Source organism: Nannospalax galili, unplaced genomic scaffold (assembly GCF_000622305.1).
Source record: "Nannospalax galili isolate Female #2095 unplaced genomic scaffold, S.galili_v1.0 scaffold786, whole genome shotgun sequence".
In the NCBI taxonomy this organism is placed as follows: Eukaryota; Metazoa; Chordata; class Mammalia; order Rodentia; family Spalacidae; genus Nannospalax; species Nannospalax galili.
Window position 1 is genome coordinate 1,403,061 of NW_008355774.1, and position 20,206 is coordinate 1,423,266.

At 44.4% G+C, this 20,206-nt stretch overlaps 2 protein-coding genes across 7 annotated transcripts in view; both read left to right on the forward strand.

Annotated features, from left to right (window-relative positions):
* Usp4 (ubiquitin specific peptidase 4) overlaps positions 1 to 11,826 on the forward strand; it is a 47,189-nt gene extending 35,363 nt beyond the window's left edge. For 3 of the 5 annotated variants that reach the window (XM_017803202.2, XM_017803203.2, XM_017803205.2), the window contains 7 exons: positions 137 to 385; positions 4,626 to 4,696; positions 4,955 to 5,073; positions 5,401 to 5,550; positions 6,300 to 6,403; positions 9,786 to 9,874; positions 10,968 to 11,775. In XM_017803202.2, coding sequence (XP_017658691.1) covers positions 137 to 385; positions 4,626 to 4,696; positions 4,955 to 5,073; positions 5,401 to 5,550; positions 6,300 to 6,403; positions 9,786 to 9,874; positions 10,968 to 11,129 — 944 coding nt within the window. In that variant the 3' untranslated portion in view covers positions 11,130 to 11,775. Of the gene's footprint in view, positions 1 to 136; positions 386 to 4,625; positions 4,697 to 4,954; positions 5,074 to 5,400; positions 5,551 to 6,299; positions 6,404 to 9,785; positions 9,875 to 10,967 lie in introns of all 5 variants that reach the window. The other 2 variants (XM_017803204.2, XM_008853189.3) reach the window with 2 other exon arrangements.
* Positions 11,827 to 11,977: 151 nt separating this feature from the next.
* Positions 11,978 to 18,334, forward strand: CUNH3orf62 (chromosome unknown C3orf62 homolog). 2 transcript variants are annotated; one of them, XM_029556132.1, is made up of 4 exons: positions 11,978 to 12,119; positions 12,411 to 12,800; positions 15,844 to 15,935; positions 18,032 to 18,334. In XM_029556132.1, the coding sequence occupies exons 2-4, from the start codon at positions 12,415 to 12,417 to the stop codon at positions 18,295 to 18,297; spliced, it is 744 nt and encodes a 247-aa protein (XP_029411992.1). In that variant the 5' UTR covers positions 11,978 to 12,119; positions 12,411 to 12,414; the 3' UTR covers positions 18,298 to 18,334. The 2 variants fall into 2 exon arrangements, with proteins under 2 accessions (XP_029411992.1, XP_008851413.2); XM_008853191.3 differs by having other exon boundaries at positions 11,978 to 12,800.
* Positions 18,335 to 20,206: the final 1,872 nt, after the last annotated feature.

The following is a 20,206-nucleotide window of genomic DNA, read 5'->3' on the forward strand; positions in this document are numbered from 1 at the left end:
TGTAGCCCAGGCTGGCCTCAAACTTGTGTGTCTGGGACTGGCCTTGAGCTCAGCCTGTTGAGTTGCTGATGTTATAGGTATGTACCATCATGCCTGGATAAACATTTTTTACAGTGAAATGTGGGAAATTATACAGGTTATTTTTCATATGTACCAGGAGATGAAGAAGAAGAAATGGAGCATCAGGAGGAAGGCAAAGAGCAGTTTTCAGAAGCAGAAGGCAATGGTGAAGAAGAGCCGGGGGATGACCCTAGAGAGACCACCCAAAAGAAGGGGAAAGACCAGCCCCGCCACAAAAGACTGTTTACCTTCAGTCTTGTGAACTCCTATGGAACTGCTGATATAAATTCACTTGCAGCTGATGGAAAACTACTCAAGCTCAACTGTAAGCACTTCTGTGACCTCTCAATCTGGACTTTGGGGACTTAGGATCTATTTGAAACTCATTGTACTTGATACTGATTGCATCAGGCTTTTGTGTTCTTACTAGTACCAGACAGTTGAAACCCCCTAGAGACTGAGGACGCATATATACTCTGTGTCCTTTAAAGGGTTTTCACCTTGTTTTTTTTTTCAGGGGGAAGAAAGGTGGTAAATTTGAAACAAAGTCTCTTGTAGGTCCAGGTTTGGCCTCATGCTTAGTATGTAACTGAGGCTGGCCTTGAACTTCTGATTTTCCTATGTCCACCTCATGAGTACTTGTATTACAGGCATGCCCCACTAAGCTCAGCTCTCATCTTGATCCTTGATGACTTCAGAAGAAGATGGGCTTCCCTATGCTCTCACTGCTCTGCAAGATCTTTGCTCTGGCTCAGCAATACTTCTGTGGTCATGCTTAGCAACATGTCTCTAGTCTTATTTCACTCATAAGTGCATTTTTCTCTCTGCTCCATAAAAATGCTTATCAAAGCTGGGCTTGGTGGTGCATGCCTTTAATCCCAGCACTCCGGAGGCAGAGGCAGGTGGATCTCTGAGTTCAAGGCCAGCCTGGCCTACATAGTGAGTTCCAGGACAGCTGGGGCTACAGGGAGACCCTGTCTCAAAAAGACCAAAAAAAAAAAAACACCAAAAAACTTATCAAATATGATGCAACTAGAGGGTGGTTATAGATTTTTTTTTTAGATCAGGTACCTGGAGATTTGTAATGGAAACAGCTGTACAGTTGGGAACTGGGATGGAGACACATCATGAGTGATGCCTGGCTGAGAGATGCTAGGCACTCCTTGTGTCTTTCACCTTTTTTCACTGGGGAAGAAATTAGTTAACTAGCTGTCTTTTCTTTCTCCACCTTTCTTCCTTCATTTTCATTTATTCACTTACTTGCTTCACAGTAGTAGGGATTCAACTCAGGAATTTGTGCATGCTAGGCAAAGACCCTCCCACTGAGCTGTATCCCCACTCTTTTTTTTTTTTTTTTTACAGACATTTATTTATTTATGTGGGGTTTCTGTTTGTTTTAAAACCTTATTTTTTTTTTATTTTATGTGTATAAATGTTTTGCCTGCATGTATGTAGGCACACCATGTTAAGCAGTGTCCATGGATGCCAGAAGAAGGCATCAGATCTCTAGAACTGGAGCCCTAGGTGGTTATAAGCAGCCATGTGGGTGCTGGGAACCAAACCCAGGTTGTCTGGAAGAGCAGACAGTGCAGTGCTTTCAACTGCTGAGCCATCTGTCCAGCTCTGTTTTATTTGGTTTTGAGGCAGTCTCATGTATCCCTGGATGTCGTCAAACTCAGTATGTAGGCTTGAGGCTGACCTGCAACGCCTGATCTTCCTGCCTCTACCTCCCTAGTGTAGGTGTGCACCAATATGCATAGCCATTTATTTATTGACTATGTTTTCTTTGTTTTGATAATTATTGAGGTAAGGTCCCACAAAGTAGTACAAGCTAGTCTTAAACATAACTTGTAGCCTGGGAAGACCATAAACTGGTGATTCCTCTGCCTTAGCCTTCCAAAAAACTGAGACTAACAGGATTGTACCACAAAGCTCAGTTTTGTTTATGGTGCTGGGGATCACACTGAGAGCCTTGAATGTGCTTGACAAGTGTTCTACTAAGCTGTACCCCTAGCCGTTTACCTTCTTTTTTGTATGTGAGGGGGGGCATTGAGGCAAGGTCTCACTGTGTAGCCCTGGTTGGCCTGGTAGACCAGGCTGGGATTAAAAGCCTATGCCACCATGTCCAGCCCTTTACATTTTTAAAAATAATAACATTATTGAGGTAATTTAGTATCTTTCTATTTAACTGCAGCTCTGTTCTTTCTGTAGGTTCTTTCTCTTTAGTTTGGGGTCTTTTAGATTCTGGCCACCTCTTTAATTGCTGCTTTGGTGTGGGTGTATAGGTAAGGGAGTATGTGTAAATGTATGCCATGTGTGCAGGTGCCTGCAGAGGCCAAAAAAGGGTATTGGATCTCCTGGAGCTGGAATTACAGGCAGTTGTGAACTGCCAGACATGGGTGTTGGGAACTGAATTTGGGGCCTCTGCATGAGCAGCGAGTGCTCTTAATCGCTGAGCCATCTCTCTAGCCTCTCACCTTGTTTACTGGGTCTTGTACAGACATGGAACTCAATAAGCAGACCACACTGGCTGGCTAGCCAGCCCCAGTCTATCTGCCTCACTTACACTGGGATTATACGCACCATGTTGAGTATTTTGCATGTGGGCTAGGAATCAAATTCATTATGCTTAGCAAGTATTTCACCAACTAAATCTGTCTATACATCCCTTTTGTTTTTTTTTTGAGGTAGGGTTTCATGTAGCCTAGACTATGTAGCTGAGGATGATCTTGAACTCCTGGATCCTGCCTTTACCTTCTAAGAACTGAGATTACAGACATTAGCCACAGCATTTTGGCTCTTTTTATTTTATTTTATTTTTTTGGTCTTTTTGAGACAGGGTCTCCCTGTAGCCCCAGCTGTCCTGGAATTTACTATGTAGACCAGGCTGGCCTTGAACTCACAGAGATCCACCTGCCTCTGCCTCCCGAGTGCTGGGATTAAAGGCGTGCGCCACCACGCCTGGCGGCTCTTTTTATTTTTTATTGAAGTATTTTTATTTTTTTACTTATTTTATATGTATGAGCGTATTGCCTGCATGTATGTGAGTGCACCCGTGTCATGCAGTGCCGCGGAGGTCAGAAGAGGGCTTCGGATTCCCCTGGAACTGAAGTTAAGGACAGTTTGTAGTCACCATGTGGGTGCTGGGAATCGAGCCCAGGTCCTCTGTAAGAGTAGTCAGTGCTCTTAGTCGCTGAGCCATCTCTCAAGCCCTATTTTAAATATTTTATTTATTATTTTTGTTTTATGTATATGAGTGTATTGCCTGCATGTATGTGAGTGCACCTGTGTTGTGCAATGCTGAGGAGGTCAGGAGAGAGCTTTGGATTCCCCTGGAACTGGAGTTAAGGACAGTTCGTAGCTGCAATGTGGGTTCTGGAATTGAACCTGGGCCCTCTTCAGGAGCAGTCAGTGTTCTTAACCGCTAAGCTATCTCTTCAGCACCTTGGCTCTTTTTTTTAAAAAAAAAAAAAATTATTTTTATTTTATGTGTGTGAGTGTATTGTCTGCATGTATAAGTGCACCCCTGTCATGCAATGCCTGCAGAGGTCAGAAGAAGACATTGAATCCCCTGGAACTGGAGTTATGGACAGTCGTTAGCCATCATGTGGGTGCAGGGAATCAAACCCGGGTCCTCTGCAAAAGCAGTCAGTGCTCTCAGCCTGCTGAACCATCTCTCCAGCCCAACATTTTGGCTCTTAAACTTACCTTTTTTCAAATTTTATTTTGTTTATATTTTATGTGTATGAGTGGTTTTGCTTGTATATATGTCAGTGTACATGTTTACAGTGTCCATGGAGGCCAGAAGAGAGTGTCGAATTCCCTGGAACTGGAGTTATGGATGGTCATTAGCCATCATGTGGGTACTGTGAAGTGAATCCAGGTTCTCTGCAAGAGCAGCCAGTGCTCTTAACTACTGAGCCATCTCTCCAGCCCCTTACCCTTTTTTGGAGACAAAGTCTCACTGTGTATCTCTGGCTGGCCTGAAACTCAGTATATAGACCAGGCTGGTCTTGAACTCAGAGAGACCACCTGCCCCTACCTTCTTGGTGCTGGGATTTAAGGTGTATACCACCATGCCTGGCTTCAGTCTTCGCTTTGATTACTTAACTCTGTTCCCACTTCTGTCCCTCTCCTTCATTCAGTGGCCTGGGGTGCTTGCCATAGTAAGCTGAGGTAGCGTAGAGGTTGCTTTGTTTTTCATCTTCAGGGACTCCCTTCTGTTCTACCTACTGTCTGACCTGTGTTGGAAAACAAGTTGCTTTATCTGCTGCTATGTCAGATTTTTTTATGGTTTAAGACAAGAAAATTGTCCCTATTACTCCTTCTTAACTCTGTGTATGCCCCAATTCTGGGTAGATTGGAGCCCATTTTTAACACTAAGTCTTTGGGAGACTGTGGTTCAAAGGGTTGGCCTATGGCCAAAGCAGTGCTCTCCTCAGTGGCTGGTGGTGGCTGAGCAGGTGTGGTAGTGCTGCCTGAGTGTGGCCCTTCTCTAGTCACTTGGAGAGCCTTTCTTGTTACTGGTCATTCTATAATGAGCTACACTATGGTCCTCTCCACAGCTCGATCCACATTGGCCATTGACTGGGACAGTGAGACCCGAAGCCTTTACTATGATGAGCAGGAATCTGAGGTAGGTCATTTGGGGTTCATGGTCAGTGAAGTGTGCTGCTTTTTGCCCTAGACATATATTAACATCATTCTCGCTGATTGGACAACAATTTTATAAGTTTTGCTTAAAACTTGGAATGAAAAGCACCCAAGACTTTGTCATTTATGTTCAGAGACCTCAGAAAATGTAGCATATTCCAGGCAGAGAGCCTCCATAGACCTTCATATCTTGAGCCTGTAAGATGCTTCTCCCCTAGAACTTGATGCTTATCTCTCATAGGCCTGCGAGAAGCATGTGAGCATGTCTCAGCCTCAGAAGAAGAAGAAGATGGCAGTGGCCCTGAGAGAGTGCATCGAGCTCTTTACCACCATGGAGACCCTTGGGGAGCATGACCCCTGGTATGCAAGTCTTGCTCTCAGCAGGGGACCCATGTGTCCCAGGCTCTGAGGTTTGCTGGGGCCGCTTGGGTACACAAAACTCCTGGTCCTCAGAGAGGTTCCTTCTTTGTATGGCCAGCCCTACAATAGTCTTTTGTGAGGGCTGTGTTTTCCAGACTGAAAAATGCCACTACCCTGTTCAGAAGGCAGGTCTTTGCTCATAAGTAGTGGTGTTGAGTTCTGCCTGAAAGTATAGCAGCTCTTGTGACTTTCTAGCTGTATCCTTACACAGGTACCCAGGTGACTGCCTGATACCCTGACTAAGTAAGACTTCTCTTTTCCTTTCAGGTACTGTCCCAACTGTAAGAAACACCAACAGGCAACAAAGAAGTTTGACCTGTGGTCTTTGCCCAAGATCCTGGTAGTCCACCTCAAACGTTTCTCCTACAACAGATACTGGAGGGATAAACTTGACACAGTTGTAGAATTCCCAGTCAGGTGGGTTCCTGTGACTGCAGTGTTAAGAAATTTTTTTAAATGGGCTAAAATCTGTATACTGCTTAGATGAGGGATTTGTTAGCCAGGGCATCTGAATTAGGCTGTGTATTACCGGGGCTCTGGGAGGTAGACTAGCTGGAGCAGTCCTTCCTTTCCGTCTCATGAATTCCCACCAATAGATGGCTGTTCTTGCTGATCATCTGTGTCACCAACCAATGGCCTGCTTTTCTGGTCTATCATTGGTGTCAAGGAACCTGACCTTAGTCAGGACAGCAGCTCATTAAGGGGAACAAGGCAGCCAGAGAGCTTGCCCAAGGGAACTGGATACCTCAGCTGGGTATGCATGGTTCTATGAACCTGAAATCCCTGTATTTGGGAGGTTGAGGAAGGTGGACTATTGATCACAATTTTTTTTTTTTACCTTTTCTGTATGTTAGAAGATTTCAAAATGAGCTGGTGAGATGGCTTAGCAGGTAAAAATGCCTACCACACAAGCCTGAGGACCTGAGTTTGTTCTCTAGATTCCACAGTGAAAAGAGAGAACAGACTCTCAGAAGTTGTCCTCTGGCCCTCACACGTTCACATTCACACACATAACACACACTGTAATAATAAAATTTAAAAAGAAAATTTCAAAATGTAGTTTTCAGTTCCCCCTGTGTTGTGGCTGGTTGGGTGAAAGGGCTTACTGGGTTATACTGACTTTTGAGTTTAACATATTTAAGGCTATTGTTGTGCTTTGTGCTTAGAGCTCTGAACATGTCCGAGTTTGTCTGTGACCGGTCAGCAAGGCCTTACGTTTATGACTTAATTGCTGTGTCCAATCACTATGGCGCCATGGGGGTTGGCCACTGTAAGTATTGGCATCTACTTCCTACTGAGGTGTGGAAATATGCTAGCTGGTCCTCTCTCAGTCTGTCCCCTGATGTCAGGGGCTGCCTTTCACAGTCTCAGACTGTGGGGCTTTTTCAGTCCCTCTTTCTTCCCTCCCTTCTTCCTTCCCTCCATCCCTGCTTCCCTTTTTCTTTTCTAAATTTCATAATCTTTTAATTCAGTAATGCCGCCTCTGTGGATCTTTTTGTTTCTTTGAGGCAGGGTCTCACTTATTAGCCCAGACTGGTCTGGAACTCACTATGTAGGTCCAAACCTTAAACTTATGGCAGTCCTCCTACCTTAACCTCCCATGTGGTGGGAATACAGGCATTAGCCACCATACCTAATTTACCTCTGGGAATCTGTCCTAAGGCAATGACTTGACAACACCTCATGTACAAAAATACTCACCTGTTTATAACAGTGACATTAGTAACAGTGTGGGTGAGCAACAACTTACTCTACTGTCCAGGTATTGATCAAAGAGTTCATAGCTGTTTCAAAATAAAGTAAATAATAGGGAAGTGGCCCCTATTGAAAACAGCTACACAAATTTATATTATTATAGAGGATTGTATGTATCATAGCCTGGTGAGCTCAGAAAAAAAAACTAAAATTAATTACCCTTCTTTTTTCCTCTTTTCTAGACAAAGACTCCCTTGTCCAGCTGGCCTGGAACTTACTGTGGAAGCAAGCTGGCCTTGATCTCACAGAGATCTGCCTGCCTCTGCCTCCCAAATGCTGGGATTAAAGGTGTGAGCCACTTATGCCCAGTTTAGCTATTCATTCTTTTATTTTTATGTATATGAGTATTTTGCCTACATGTGTATAAATGCACCCCTGTCATACAAAGCCAGAAGAGGGCATCAGACCCCCTTGAACTGGAGTTAGAGATAGTTGTTAGCTGCCACGTGGGTGCTGGGAACTGAACCCAGGTCCTCTGCAAGAGCAGCCAGTGCTCTTAACCACTGAGTCATCTCTTCACCCTATAGTTTTCGTTTTTTTTTTTTTTTGAGACAGGATCTCATTATGAAGCCCAGGTTGGCTTGGAACTTGCCAGGTATTTAGCCCATGGTGGCCTTGAACTCATACTCTTACTACCTCAGCCTCTTATGTGCTGTGATTATTAGATATACACCACTATATCCAGCAAAAATGTTAATCTTGAGGCTGGAGAGATGATTAAGCAATTAAAGAGCACTGGCTACTCTTACAGAGGACCTAGGTTTGGTCCAACACCTAATGGCAGCTCCATTACCCTATTCTGGCCTCTGTGGGCACTGCACACACCAGATACACAGATATACATGTATACAGGCAGAACACTTACATGCATAAAGTAAAAATAAGAAAATAAAATGTTAAATATCTTTTTTCCCCTATTTTCTACAGTTTCTATAACATGTAGGTTCACTTTAATGAAACATTTTGTTAGAGTTTTTTTTTTTATTGTTTTATAGCTGTGTTGTTTATGACAGGATTTTTCTGTATACCCCTGGTTATCATGGTACCCTCAGTAATCCTCCTGCCTCAGCCTCTCAAATGCTAGGATTAGAAGCAAGGGCCATCAGGCCCAGCGTAGTATTTGCAAGTAACTAAGGTTTTTTTTTTTTTTTTTTTTTTTTTTTTTTTTTATGTGTGAGTTCTTGGACATTCTAGATAAGCAGTCTGCTACTGAGCTGCATCTCCAGCCCACCAGCCACAAGCTCTTAATTCATAATTTTAGATAAAAGAAATTTAAGTCTTCTTATTCACAAACTCTGCATCCCAGTTCTGCAAACCCAAATGGCCAATGTTACCCTAACCAAGATTTCCTATTGAATCCAGAGGCACCTAGTACCTTCTGCTGAAGATTGCAGCCATCTGTTACTGTTTTCTTTAAATCTTAGAAGTATCAGCTCCTTTTATGGGTCCCTCTATAGCACTGGATTACTGCTCATAGCCATTTTTGTATGCTTGGGGTGCTGATTAAAGAACTCAGACCAGACAACAGCAGGGCGTGGCGGTGCACTCCTTTAATCCCAGCACTCGGGAGGCAGAGGCAGGCGGATCTCTGTGAGTTCAAAGCCAGCCTGGTCTACATAGTGAGTTCCAGGACAGCTGGGGCTACAGGGAGACCCTGTCTCAAAAAGACCAAAAAAAAAAAAAAGAACCCAGACAAGTTCTCTATTGAGCTATAGTCCCAGCCTTAAATAGCCATTAAAATAGATACTAGAGGGACTGGAGAGATGGCTCAGCAGTTAAGAACACTGACTGTTCTTGCAGAAGACCCAGGCTCAAATCCAAGCACCCACATGGCAGCTAACAACTGTCTGTAACTCCAGTCCCAGGCATCCGACAGCCTCTTCCGTCCTCTATGGGCATTGCATGACATGGGTGCACTTACCTACATGCAGGCAATACACTCACATAAAAATAATGAATATTAAAAAAATACATACTAGAAGGGCTGGAGAGAAGGCTCAGCAGATTTGAGCACAGGTTGCTCTTACAGAAGACCAAGGTTCAAATCCCAGCACCCACATGGCAGCTAACAACCATCTGTAACTCTAGTTTCCAAAAATCAGATACCCTTTCTGACCTCTGTGGCCACTGCAGGACATGGATACACTTACATATAAGCAGGCAATACACTCAACACACATAAAATAAAAATAAATAAAATAGATGCTAGGGCCATTGCACAGCAGATAATGGCACTTGCTGCACAAGCTTAGAGATCTGAGTTCGATTCCTAGTACCCACATAAAGGTAGAAGGACAGAACCGCAAAGTTCTCCTCTGATACCTACATGCATGTGCCAGTACATGTGCCCACAAAGATTAGGGTCAGATGTGGTAGTACACTCTTTAATCCCAGCATGTTCTAGGCTAGCTACAGGAAGACCCTGTCAATAAATAAAGTAAAAAGGTGAAAACCAAGCCATGCGTGGTGGCACACGCCTTTAGTCCCAGCACTTGGGAGGCAGAGGCAGTGGGATCTCTGAGTTCAAGGCCAGCCTAGTATACATAGTGAGTTCCAGGCCATCTGGGGCTACAGGGAGACCCTGTCTCAAAAAGATAAAAAAAAAAAAGGAAAACCTTTATCTCTGACAACTCTGCTCTTACCCTTTAGAGCTTCTCTGAGGGGTATAGATTAGAAAAAAGACAATCTTTCAGTTGTTAAATTATAAATTGTTTATATATGTGTGTGCGTATATTTTATTTCTTTTTTGGTAGTAGTGATATTTGTTAATGTTTTGAGCCAAGGTCTTAACCATGTAGTCCCAGCTAACCTGTTTGTGTATTTAGTACTAGCCTAATAAAGTAACCAGATTAATTTTTCTGGCAGCCATTAAAACATTTTTTTTTGTCACTTGGCAGACACTGCATATGCGAAGAACAAACTGAACAGGAAATGGTACTACTTTGATGATAGCAATGTATCCCTGGCCTCCGAGGATCAGATAGTGGTGAGTAACACTGCTGGGATACCTGATACTTTCTGTTGCTTTAACAAATAAAGCTGAGAAGGTTCTCCCATCATCTGAAGGGGATCTGGGTGTGGGGTTGCCTGCTAGTTCTAAGATCTTTCCTAATGGAGAAGCTCAATTTTGCTCAAGGTGCTTTGTCCTAGTTGACTAGCATTTCTCCACAGCCATATTCGGGTGCAGGAGGTAGCCCACAGTGAAAGGGCCTTTATGAAGCTGCTACTGGGTATGGATCTGCAGGGCAAGGTGGGAGATCCCTCAGAGTGGATGGTTGTTTAAATGTAGTAAGTTATTTCTTTATTCAGATAGGGCTTCCCATGTAGCCCTAGCTAGTCTGAAACTCACTAGGTAGACCAAGCTGGCCTCAAACTTTTAAAATATTTTATTATTTTTATTTTATGTGTATGAGTGGTGTATTGCCTGCTTGTGTGTAAGTGCACCCATGTTGTGCAGTGCCCATGGAGGTCAGAAGAGGATGTCAGATCCATCCCCTGGAACTGGAGTTAGGACTGTTGTGAACCACCATGTGGGTGCTAGGAATTGAACCTGCACCCTCTGCAAGAGTATTCAGTGCTCTTAGCCAATAAGCCAACACTACAGCCTGCTGGCCTCAAATTTAGGATAATCCTGCTTCTGCCTCTTTGTAAGTGGTTGGATTACAGATTTATCCCACCACACCCAGCTCAAGAATGATTTTTTCTGTGTTTTTTTTTTTTTTTTTGAGAAAGGGTCTCCCTGTAGTCCCAGCTAGCCTAGAACTCACTATGTAGACCAGGCTGGTCTTGAACTCACAGAGATCTGCCTGCCTCTACCTCCCAAGTGCTGGGATTAAAGGCATGTGCCACTACACCTGGCTAGATTTTTTTTTTTTTTTTTGAGACAGTGTTTCACTCTGAAGCCCAGGCTAGCCTGGAACTAAGTACCTATTACAGGCTGACATTGAATATGGAGCAGTCCTCCCAAGCTCGAGCTCCTCCATCCCCACTGGGATTATAGGTTATAGGTGAGAGAAAAGCTGGAGCAAGTGGGTGATTTTTGTCAGCAGAGACTAGACTTTGCATCTCTTGTGTTTTAGACAAAAGCAGCTTACGTGTTGTTCTATCAACGTCGGGATGATGAGTGTTCCAGTGCACCTTCACTCAGCAGTTTCCCGGGTTCTTCTGATGGAGGTGTGAGGCTGAGCAGCTCCCAGCAGGGTTTAGGAGATGATGAGGCTTGCAGCATGGACACCAACTGATGTTGACTGGTGACCCTGCCATCCACAGCAGCACTGTCATTCCCTAGAAGAATGTGTTTGGCACTCTTGAAGACTGTTCATGCTCAATCTCAAAACCAGATGAGGAAATTACCTTCTTTTATGAGAAGAGAAAAAAAGACCGTTTTCGCAGAAGGATTATGTTAAGAGCTGAATTACTTTTCCTTTAAACAGGTGGTAAAACAAACCTGTGGAGCTGAAACGACAGGTGGGGTGTGGTGTGGTGCCCAGCAGAGTATGTCTTATGGATTCCAAAGAATGGGGAGGAACACCAGATGATTATGGTGTAGCCATGAAGACCCACCTGTAGGTCTGCTCTGAACTCCTGGGTTTGGAGTTCTGGTGCCCATACTGGTCACCCCAGCAGTCTGGCTACAGTAAACCAAGCCTGGAGTAAACTTGATGTCCCCTATTCTTTGCTGTTCACTGAGATGGCTTCTTATAGTTTTCTAGAAATTAAGACACTGAAGCCCATTTGTTTGTCTTCTCTGTTCACTTGGAATTTCCAGCCTTCCTTCCCATTATGAAATGAACTGACTGTGTTGTGATTGAGTGTGCCTCAACCTCCCATGGAACCTATAATTTTTTTATGTCCCCCTCTGTCCTTGATAAACAGAGACCTAATCTATGTGGAACTTTTATTCTTTATTCCTTAAATGAAGTCCAGTGATAAACTGGGTGCAGTGTGTGGCATCCAGAACATGGTGGAAGTGCCAGCCCCCAAGACACTCTAATGAACATTGATGTACCTTTTTCCACAATAGGCCTCCCCTAGACCCGGTTTTCACCCCAACCCTGCCCGCTGGAACTCTCAGTCCCGAGGCCCCACACCATAGGGCCACCTCTGTCTCTCCTGGTGGGCAGGCCCTAGGCTGACCTTTAACCTAGTGGGCGGGGTTGGGGTTGCTCGTTTCCAGCAGGGACCATTTCCAGCAGTGACCGTTGGGCCTGCCGAGCCTGCCGCTGTTACTGGTGAGGGCGTGGTGGGCGTGTCTGGTGGGCCGGTCCAGTCCAGGCTGGCCGGAGTGTGGGGCAGGCAGCAGCCTGATGGTGGGGCAGGGTAGGCTGGGGAAGCCAGGCAGGGTGGCTCCCGCCGCCTGTGAAGCTGGATCCTCCCTGGGCGGAGCTGGGTCCACTAGAATGGCGGCCCCACTCCTCAGGGAGGATGTGAGTCGCAGAAGTCACGCTGGAGGAAATCAGTTACGTTCTGACTGTGCTCTTCATTTCCGATCCTTACATAATAAAAGGCATGGTCGCTTTTAGGGAAATGTCTGAAAAATTACGAAGATGCCGAAAGGAGCTGACTGCAGCCATTGAACGAGCCTTTGAGGGAGTCCGGCATTCCCAGGAGTGTACAGCCCAGCCGTGGCCGGACACACCGTCCTCGCTGCCGGCGCACAGGCTCCTCTGCAGAAGCCCTTTCGCCACTTGTACCCTTGGTGCTCCTGGTGCCCCCTGTGCGCCTGAGAATGAGAACCCGGCCTTTGCACCACACCATGTCTCAGTTAATGCAAAACCACACTCTTTATACCCCAAAAGAAAACCTCTGACCAGCAAGGAAAACGTATTGATGCATTCTTCCATTTTGGCACTTGAAAGACAGTTTTGGAGAGCTCCAGAAGATGGGGAAAACTGGAGGAAAGAAAGTTTAAGGTGATTCTAATTTGGTAGTTTAATAGCTACAATTAGGGTGAGTTTTATTGCTGAAAAAAAAAATAGTTGAAGATCTCATATTTGATTCTTGACTCTGCTTGCCTCCCCAGACCTAATTCTTTTCAGAATCTGGCCCAGCTAACAGTATTTTATTATATGTCTTTGAGTTGAAAGATATAGTTGTCAACCCTACATGTCAGATCAGTCATGGAAACTACTTTGCATTACCCAAAAGGGTAGTATTAAATAACCTGATTTTTAACTTAAAATTTAAAAAATATATATTATTATTTATACATTAATATGTAGACCAGGCTGACCTTGAACTCATAGAGATCCCACCTGCCTGTGCCTCCCAAGTGCTGGGATTAAAGGTATGAGCCACCACACCCAGCAAATGTGAAGCTCAGGCTGGCCTCAAATGATCCTGCCTCTGCCTCTTCAGCATATCCTACCATTGTGCACCACCACAACTGGCTATTTTATTATTTGTTTATTTTTTACAAAGGGACTCACTATGTATCCCTGTCTGGCCTGGAACTGTCTTTAAGTATTGGGATAAAAGGGGCTACCACACCCAGCCTTTCTTTTCTTCCTTATTTTTTGTGTGATGCTGAGGATTGAACCCAGGGCCTCATGCATGTTAGACTAGCACTCTACCACTGAGCTACAACCTAAGCACATTTTTTATATTTGGGTTTTTGTTTTGTTGTATGTGTTTATAATGTGTGATGCAGACACATAACAGCACCACATGTGGAGGTAGGTCAGAGGACAACCCTAATGAGAGTTCTCTCTACCATGGATTTCAGGACTCAAACTCAAGCTTGTATGGCCATGGCTAGTGCTTTTACTGGTTAAGTAATTTCACCAACTTTTTTTAAAAAAAATATTTTTATGTGTATGCATGTATTGCCTGCATGTAGGTAAGTGCACCCGTGTGGTGCAGTGCCCACGGAGGACAGAAGCAGCTGTCAGATCCACTGAAACTGGAGTTACAGACAGTTGTTAGCTGCCGTGTGGGTGCTGGGATTCCAACCCGGGTCTTCTGCAAGAACAGCCAGTGTTCTTAACTGCTGAGCCATCTCTCCAGCCCCTCACCAACTTTTTTTTGAAGATAGTCTCACATAAACCAGCTGACTTTGAACTCCTTATGTAGCTGAGGATGACTCTCAACCTCCCTAGTGGAGGCATGAGCTACCAGTCCTGCAGTTACCTGTTTTAAAAAACAACTTTGTTCCTTTTTTTTTTTTGGTCTTTTTGAGACAAGGTCTCCCTGTGGCCTCTGCTGGCTTGGAACTCGCTATGTAGACCAGGCTGGCCTCAAACTCACAGAGATCCGCCTGCCAAGTGCTGGGATTAAAGGCATGTACCACCATGCCTGGCTCCACTCCATTTTTTTGTGTTTGAACATAGGCATTGTGGCCTTTAATACCCTACTTTGCCCACATAAGTCCATGCCTGAGCCCTTCTAACCTCTCAGATTCTAAGACTCTCTTAGACTTCTTTTTTTGTTGTCAGTTTTTATGTTTTTTTTTTATTTAAAAATTTTTTACGTGTATGAAGGTTTTGCCTGCATGTATATAAGTGCACCCATGTCGAGAAATGCCCACAGAGGCCAAAAGAGAGTGACTGATTCCCTGGAACTGGAGTTACAGATGGTTGTTAGCCTCTATGTAGGTGCTGTAAATCAAACCTGTGTCCTCTTCAAGAGCAGTAGGTGCTCTTAACCACTGCGCCATCTCACCAGGCTGTTTGCTTGATTTTTTGAGACAGACTTACTATGTAGACCACGCTGGCTTTGAACTCATAGTCACTTGCCTCTGCTTCTGGAATGTTGAGATTAAAGGCCTGTGCTACCACACCTGGTGCTTAGACCTTGTAAATAGCTTTAGAATCCCTCATTCCATGCACCTTGACTTGGAGCAGAAATGATTGTATGTGGTCAACTTCAAAGTCTGGCCATCTTGGCTATCCCAAAGTCAGGGAATAGAGGAGCTGTTTATTTACTGGTTCAACCCCACAAATATATATGTTGATTTCATAAACATTAATGTAGCCTATAATGGGGATGACTCGTGAAGCTATGCCAATTTCACTGATTTAGCAGTTTCTGATTATTCTCACAGGATAAATGACAATTTACAGTTACCAGTAAAATTTTTTTTTTTTTTGAGACAGCATCTCCCTGTAGCTCCAGCTGGCCTGGAACTCGCTATGTAGACCTGACTGGCCTTGAACTCACAGAGATCCTCCTGCCTCTGCCTCCCAAGTGCTGGGATTAAAGGTGCATGCTACCACGCCCAGCTATGCCAGTAAATTTAAGGATTATTTTTATTTGTGTATCTCTGTGCACATGAATTCAGGTACCTATGGAGTCCAAAGAGGGCATCAAATTCCTGGAAGTGGTTGTGAGCTGCCATGTAGATGCTGGGAACTGAGCCTGTGGGTGGGTCCTCTGTAAGAGCTGAGCCATTTCTCTAGCCCGTCATCAGTAACTTTTGTATTTTATTTTATTTTTATTTTTCAATTTTTTTTTTTTTAAGGCAGGGTCTCCTGTAGCCCCAGCTGGCCTGGAGCTCACTATGTAGAACAGGCTGGCTTCAAACCCCTAGAGATCTGCCTGCCTCTGCCTCCCAAGTGCTGGAATTAAAGGTGTAGTGGATCACCATGCCCAGCCAAATTTTTTGTATTGTAACGACATGGCTGTGTAAACCTTTAATCCCAGCACACTCAGGAAGCAGAGGCAAGTAGATACTTGAAGATACTGTGAGTTTGAGTTTAGTTGTGTCTACATAGTGAGTTTCAGGCCAGCCAGGGCTACATAGTGAGACACTTATCTAAAAAAAAAAAAAAAAAAAAAAAAAAACCACCAAAAAACCTGTCATTCCAACTTTAAACTTCCCGTGGTCACAGTCGCAAGTTCCAAGTTCCAGGCAGGGTGAGTCCCTGTGTGCCTCTCCCTTCCCATGCCACTTCAATAATTTCCTTAAGAGTATCTAATTCCCCATCATCTCCTTCCACCCCAACCTGGAGACTACAGGAAAGATATGGAGAGAGATTTAAAAGATGACTCAAATGTGATGCTCAGCAGTTCTAGTCCAGAGGTCACAAAGGATCTGCTTGATATGATTGGTAAGTAAAGCAAGTCGGGCCATTCTTTCCTTAGCCTTTCACATAGGCCAGGAGTCAGCACATCTTCAGTGGAAAACAAAACAAAAAACCTCACATTTATTTAGTAAATTTGTTTTGCTCACAGCAGACTCTGTACAGAACAGTGAAATAATCAAATCCTGCCCTTGCCTTCACAGAACTAGTAACCAGGTGAGGTCACACATCAGATCATTTCATAATGTTGTCCTGGAACTTACTGTCCTGGAACTCTGCTATGTAGACCAGGCTGGCCTTGAACTCACAGAGATCCACCTGCCTCTGCCTCCCAAGTGCTGGGATTAAAGGTGTGTGCCACTATGCCTGGCCTAAAAAAATTTTTTTAAAAAAGATTAGCTGAGCATGATGGCGCATGCCTTTGATCCCAGCACTTAGGAGGCAGAGGCAGGCGGATCATTGTGAGTTCAAGGCCAGCCTGGTCTACATAATTCAGGTCAGCTGGGACTACAGGGAGACCGTCTCAAAAAGATTAAAAAAAAAAAAAATAGACCAGGCTAGCCTTGAACTCAGAGATCCACCCGCCTCTGCCTCCCAAGTGCTGGGAATAAAGGTGTGCGCCACCATGCTGTTTATTACTTTTAAGTATGTGCATGTATATTTGTCTGTGTTGGGGTATGTGCACATGAGGCCCCAGGTGCCCTCAGAGACCAGAGGCATCAGATCCCCTGGTCTCTGAGCACCCAGCGTGGGTGTTGAGAACTAAACTCTGGTTCTCTGGAAGTGCAGTAGTGCTCCTAACTGCTAAGCCATTTCTCCAACCCCGTTTTTCTTTTTTTTTTTTTTTTAATTTATTTTATTTTATTTTATTGTTTTATTTTTTTGGTCTTTTTGAGACAGGGTCTCCCTGGAACTCACTACACAGTCTGACCTTGATTTCAATGAAATTCACCTGCCACTGCCTCCCAAGTTGCTGGGATTAAAGGTGTGTTCCACTACACTTGGCCAGACATTTCTGTACAAATCTGTACTTGGACTATGTGCATCCTACTTTTAAATTACTCATACTGCACAATGGACCAACTGTGGATGCAACAGATCGAAGATTGTCTGAGGCTGTTGGCATGCATGGCTCTCCAGGTTGTAAAGCACAAGAGAGAGACCTGATGAAGGGTGGCTCTTACCTTTGGCCCCCAAACCCTTCAGTCTGGAACATTAGAGGACTGTCTCTGGTAGCCCCAGGAGGTAGACTTGAAGTTATCACTGCTTCTGTCTGTAATTTTCTTAGTCCTAACCAGCATTTTGAGTACCCTAAAGACCCTGTTTTTCATGTCTTATCATCCCTGAAGGTCAAGGAGTTCTGTGAGAGTCAGAATAAGCATGGGTATATCTTCCCGTTTGCATCTTCCTTGGGAATGGACAGATAGTTGGGGCCTAAAAGGAGGGCCTCAAGCTCACCTTCCTTTGGTGCTCATTTTGGTAGCTTGTCTGTCCTAGGGCAGGAATTTTTTAAAAAATATTATTTTATGTGTATGAGTGTATTACCTGCATGTATGTGAGTGCACCCGTGTCATGAAATGTCAGAAGAGGGCTTCGGATTCTCTTGGAACTGGAGTTAAGGACGGTTTGTAGCTGTCATGTGGGTGCTGGGAATTGAACCTGGGTTCTCTGCAAGAGCAGTCAGTGCTCTTAACCACTGAGCCATTTCTCCAGCCCAAGGAATTTTATGGTATGTGTGCATGTGTGTGTTTGCTTGCTTGTACTGTGGTTATTGTACCGTGGACCAACAGTTCCTTAACTGAGGGATATATTGGCCTGCAAAGCTAGAGCATAGGGTTTTGCACATGCTAAGCAAAGGCTCTTCCACTGAGCAATGTAAGTTTTTTTTTGTTTGTTTTTTGGTCTTTTTGAGACAGGGTCTTCCTGTAGCCCCAGGTGTCCTGGAACTAAGTAGACCAGGCTGGCCTTGAACTCACAGAGATCCGCCTGCCTCTGCCTCCCAAGTGCTGGGATTAAAGGCGTGCGCCACCATGCCTGGCTAAGTTTTGTGGTTTTTAATTTATACGTGAAATGTTTTCAGAAACTTCATTAGAATTATAAAGCTGAATGCTCTTTTCTTTAAGACCATACAAGTATCCAAACTATTGAAGAGCTGGCCGGAAAACTGGAATTTGAAAACGAATTGAACCGTGTGTGTGGCCGCTGCCAAGATTCACCCTTCAAGGAGGAAGCCTGGGCCCTGCTTATGGATGAGAGCCCTCAAAAGGCTTTGGACGTTGACCCTGGCAGCCTCAAGCAGGCGTTTGATGATCAGAATATTGTTGAGACTATTCTGGACTTGGAAGAGGACTACAACTTGATGACCTCTTTTAAATACCAAATAGAGTAGGGAAAGTTGATTTGAGCAGCCACAGTGGTTATCATGGCCACACTTTCCAAAGGGTTGGCAGAACCTGAATTAGCACATCCTTTTTAATTTCCATTCTATCTCATTTGAGCTGAGAGCATGGGTTCTAATAATCTGTTACTTTGCAGTGTTTCTGATGGTTGGTTTTTTGACTTGATATTTTTAAAAGCGTGTTTTTGATTGAATTTAATATATATAGTACCCAAGGTAGGTTATGGATTATGTCTCTGTTTCTCTTTGTATTCTTTTACACGGACCCCCTAAAAAATATGGGAGCCATAACTAGGGTGGGCTTTCTATACCTCCTGGGACTAGCCCATCCCACTTAGAAGAATCAGAGCCAGACTGAAGCTTGGCTTGGGCCATCTGCTACCTATGTCCTCTGTTCTCACACACTTGTACACAGGGCTTCCTGTTTCCTGTATGTGCCCATGCCCTCCTCACGTCCAGTCTTGTCGCCCCTCTATTTCTCTATCCCTATCCCTCCCAGCTCAAAGGCCTCTCAGCTCAAAGTAGAAGCCTGCTTAAATCAGAGTTGCTGGTAGACTCCTAGGCCATCTCCTGACAGGACATTCCATGATGCCCCTTACCTAATATATTCACCTAAGAAATCTAGGCTCCTGCCTTGGGCATGTAAGTTACAAGTTTACCTCTCCGACCTTCATATTCATATCCATCTCACAAGTGATTTTCATAGCAGTGACTCTGCTGAGATAAGACAGGGCAAAAGAGAATGAAGGCGGGACCAGGCCATTGCCCTCTAAGGTCAACATAGTAACAAAAGTATGCATGGGGCAGGTGGGGGCTGCCAAGCCTGATCTGAGTTAGATCCCTGAAACACCACATAGTAGAGAATCCACTCCATGAACACATCCTCTGACCTCCACACATGAGCTGTGGTACATGAGAGGTCTCCTCCCAAAACACATAATAAATGTAAAAGCATGGTATGGGGAGCTTGAGAGCACTGGCTGCTCTTGTAGAGGACCAGGTCAATTCCCAGCACCCACATGGAGTCTCACAACTACCTATACCTCCAGTTCCAAGGGATCTGACACCCTCTTCTGGCCTCTTTGGGCACCAGGCATGCATGTAGTGCACATATATAAATGCAGACAAAACACACACATCTTAAAAAAAAAAAAAAGCACGGCATGGTTGACTACAGCCCCACCCTGTGAAGTACATAATTTATTATTTGAATAGCTATTTTAGCCTTGGCGTTTGGCTCAGTGACAGAGTGCTTGACTGGTGTATGAAAGGCCATGGGTCCAATCCCCAGCACTGCAAAAAAGATAAATTGAACAGATATTTCCAGACTTTAAAAAAGTTTTAAATAAGCTAGGCATGGTGGCACATGCCTTTAATCCCAGCAAATTGGGAGGTAGAGGAGAGCTCTGCGAAATCAAGTCCAGCCTGGTCTACATACTGAGTATGTGGGTATGTTCACATGTGTGCAGGTGCAGGCAGAGACTGTAAGACTGAGCCATCTCTCCAGCCCAATGAACAGATATTTTAAAACCATAATGTTCTCTCAGGAAAACTTATAAAATATTGAGTAAAGTTTGATGTCTACCACAAAGTGAGTCCCAAAGAAGTGCCCACTATCTTAGCCAATAGGGGAGGATGGGGAAAAGGAGGCTGTTTATAAGTCCCAAAGCCTAAACAAATCCAAGAGTTGGAAAGACAAGTTGCTGAGAGACTTCCTGCTTAGGCCATTTTCTATACCAGTGGTTCTGACAGAAGGGGAGTTACTGAGCCCTGTGATGCCCTTTCACCACAGGTTTGGTGATTCCTCTGGGCTTGAAGGTAGGAGGCAGCAAACTCCCTTCTCAGCAGAACTTGGCCCTGGTGATTCTCCCAAAACTGTGGTGCAGGACCCTAGCCACTC

Excerpts from the sequence above, each read along its gene's own strand:
- CUNH3orf62 (XM_008853191.3), top strand. The coding sequence starts at position 12,397 with ATGGTCGCTTTTAGGGAAATGTCTGAAAAATTACGAAGATGCCGAAAG. Across the intron at positions 12,801-15,843 it reads TGGAGGAAAGAAAGTTTAAG|GAAAGATATGGAGAGAGATT; the intron begins GTGATTCTAATT and ends TGGAGACTACAG. Across the intron at positions 15,936-18,031 it reads GGATCTGCTTGATATGATTG|ACCATACAAGTATCCAAACT; the intron begins GTAAGTAAAGCA and ends CTTTTCTTTAAG.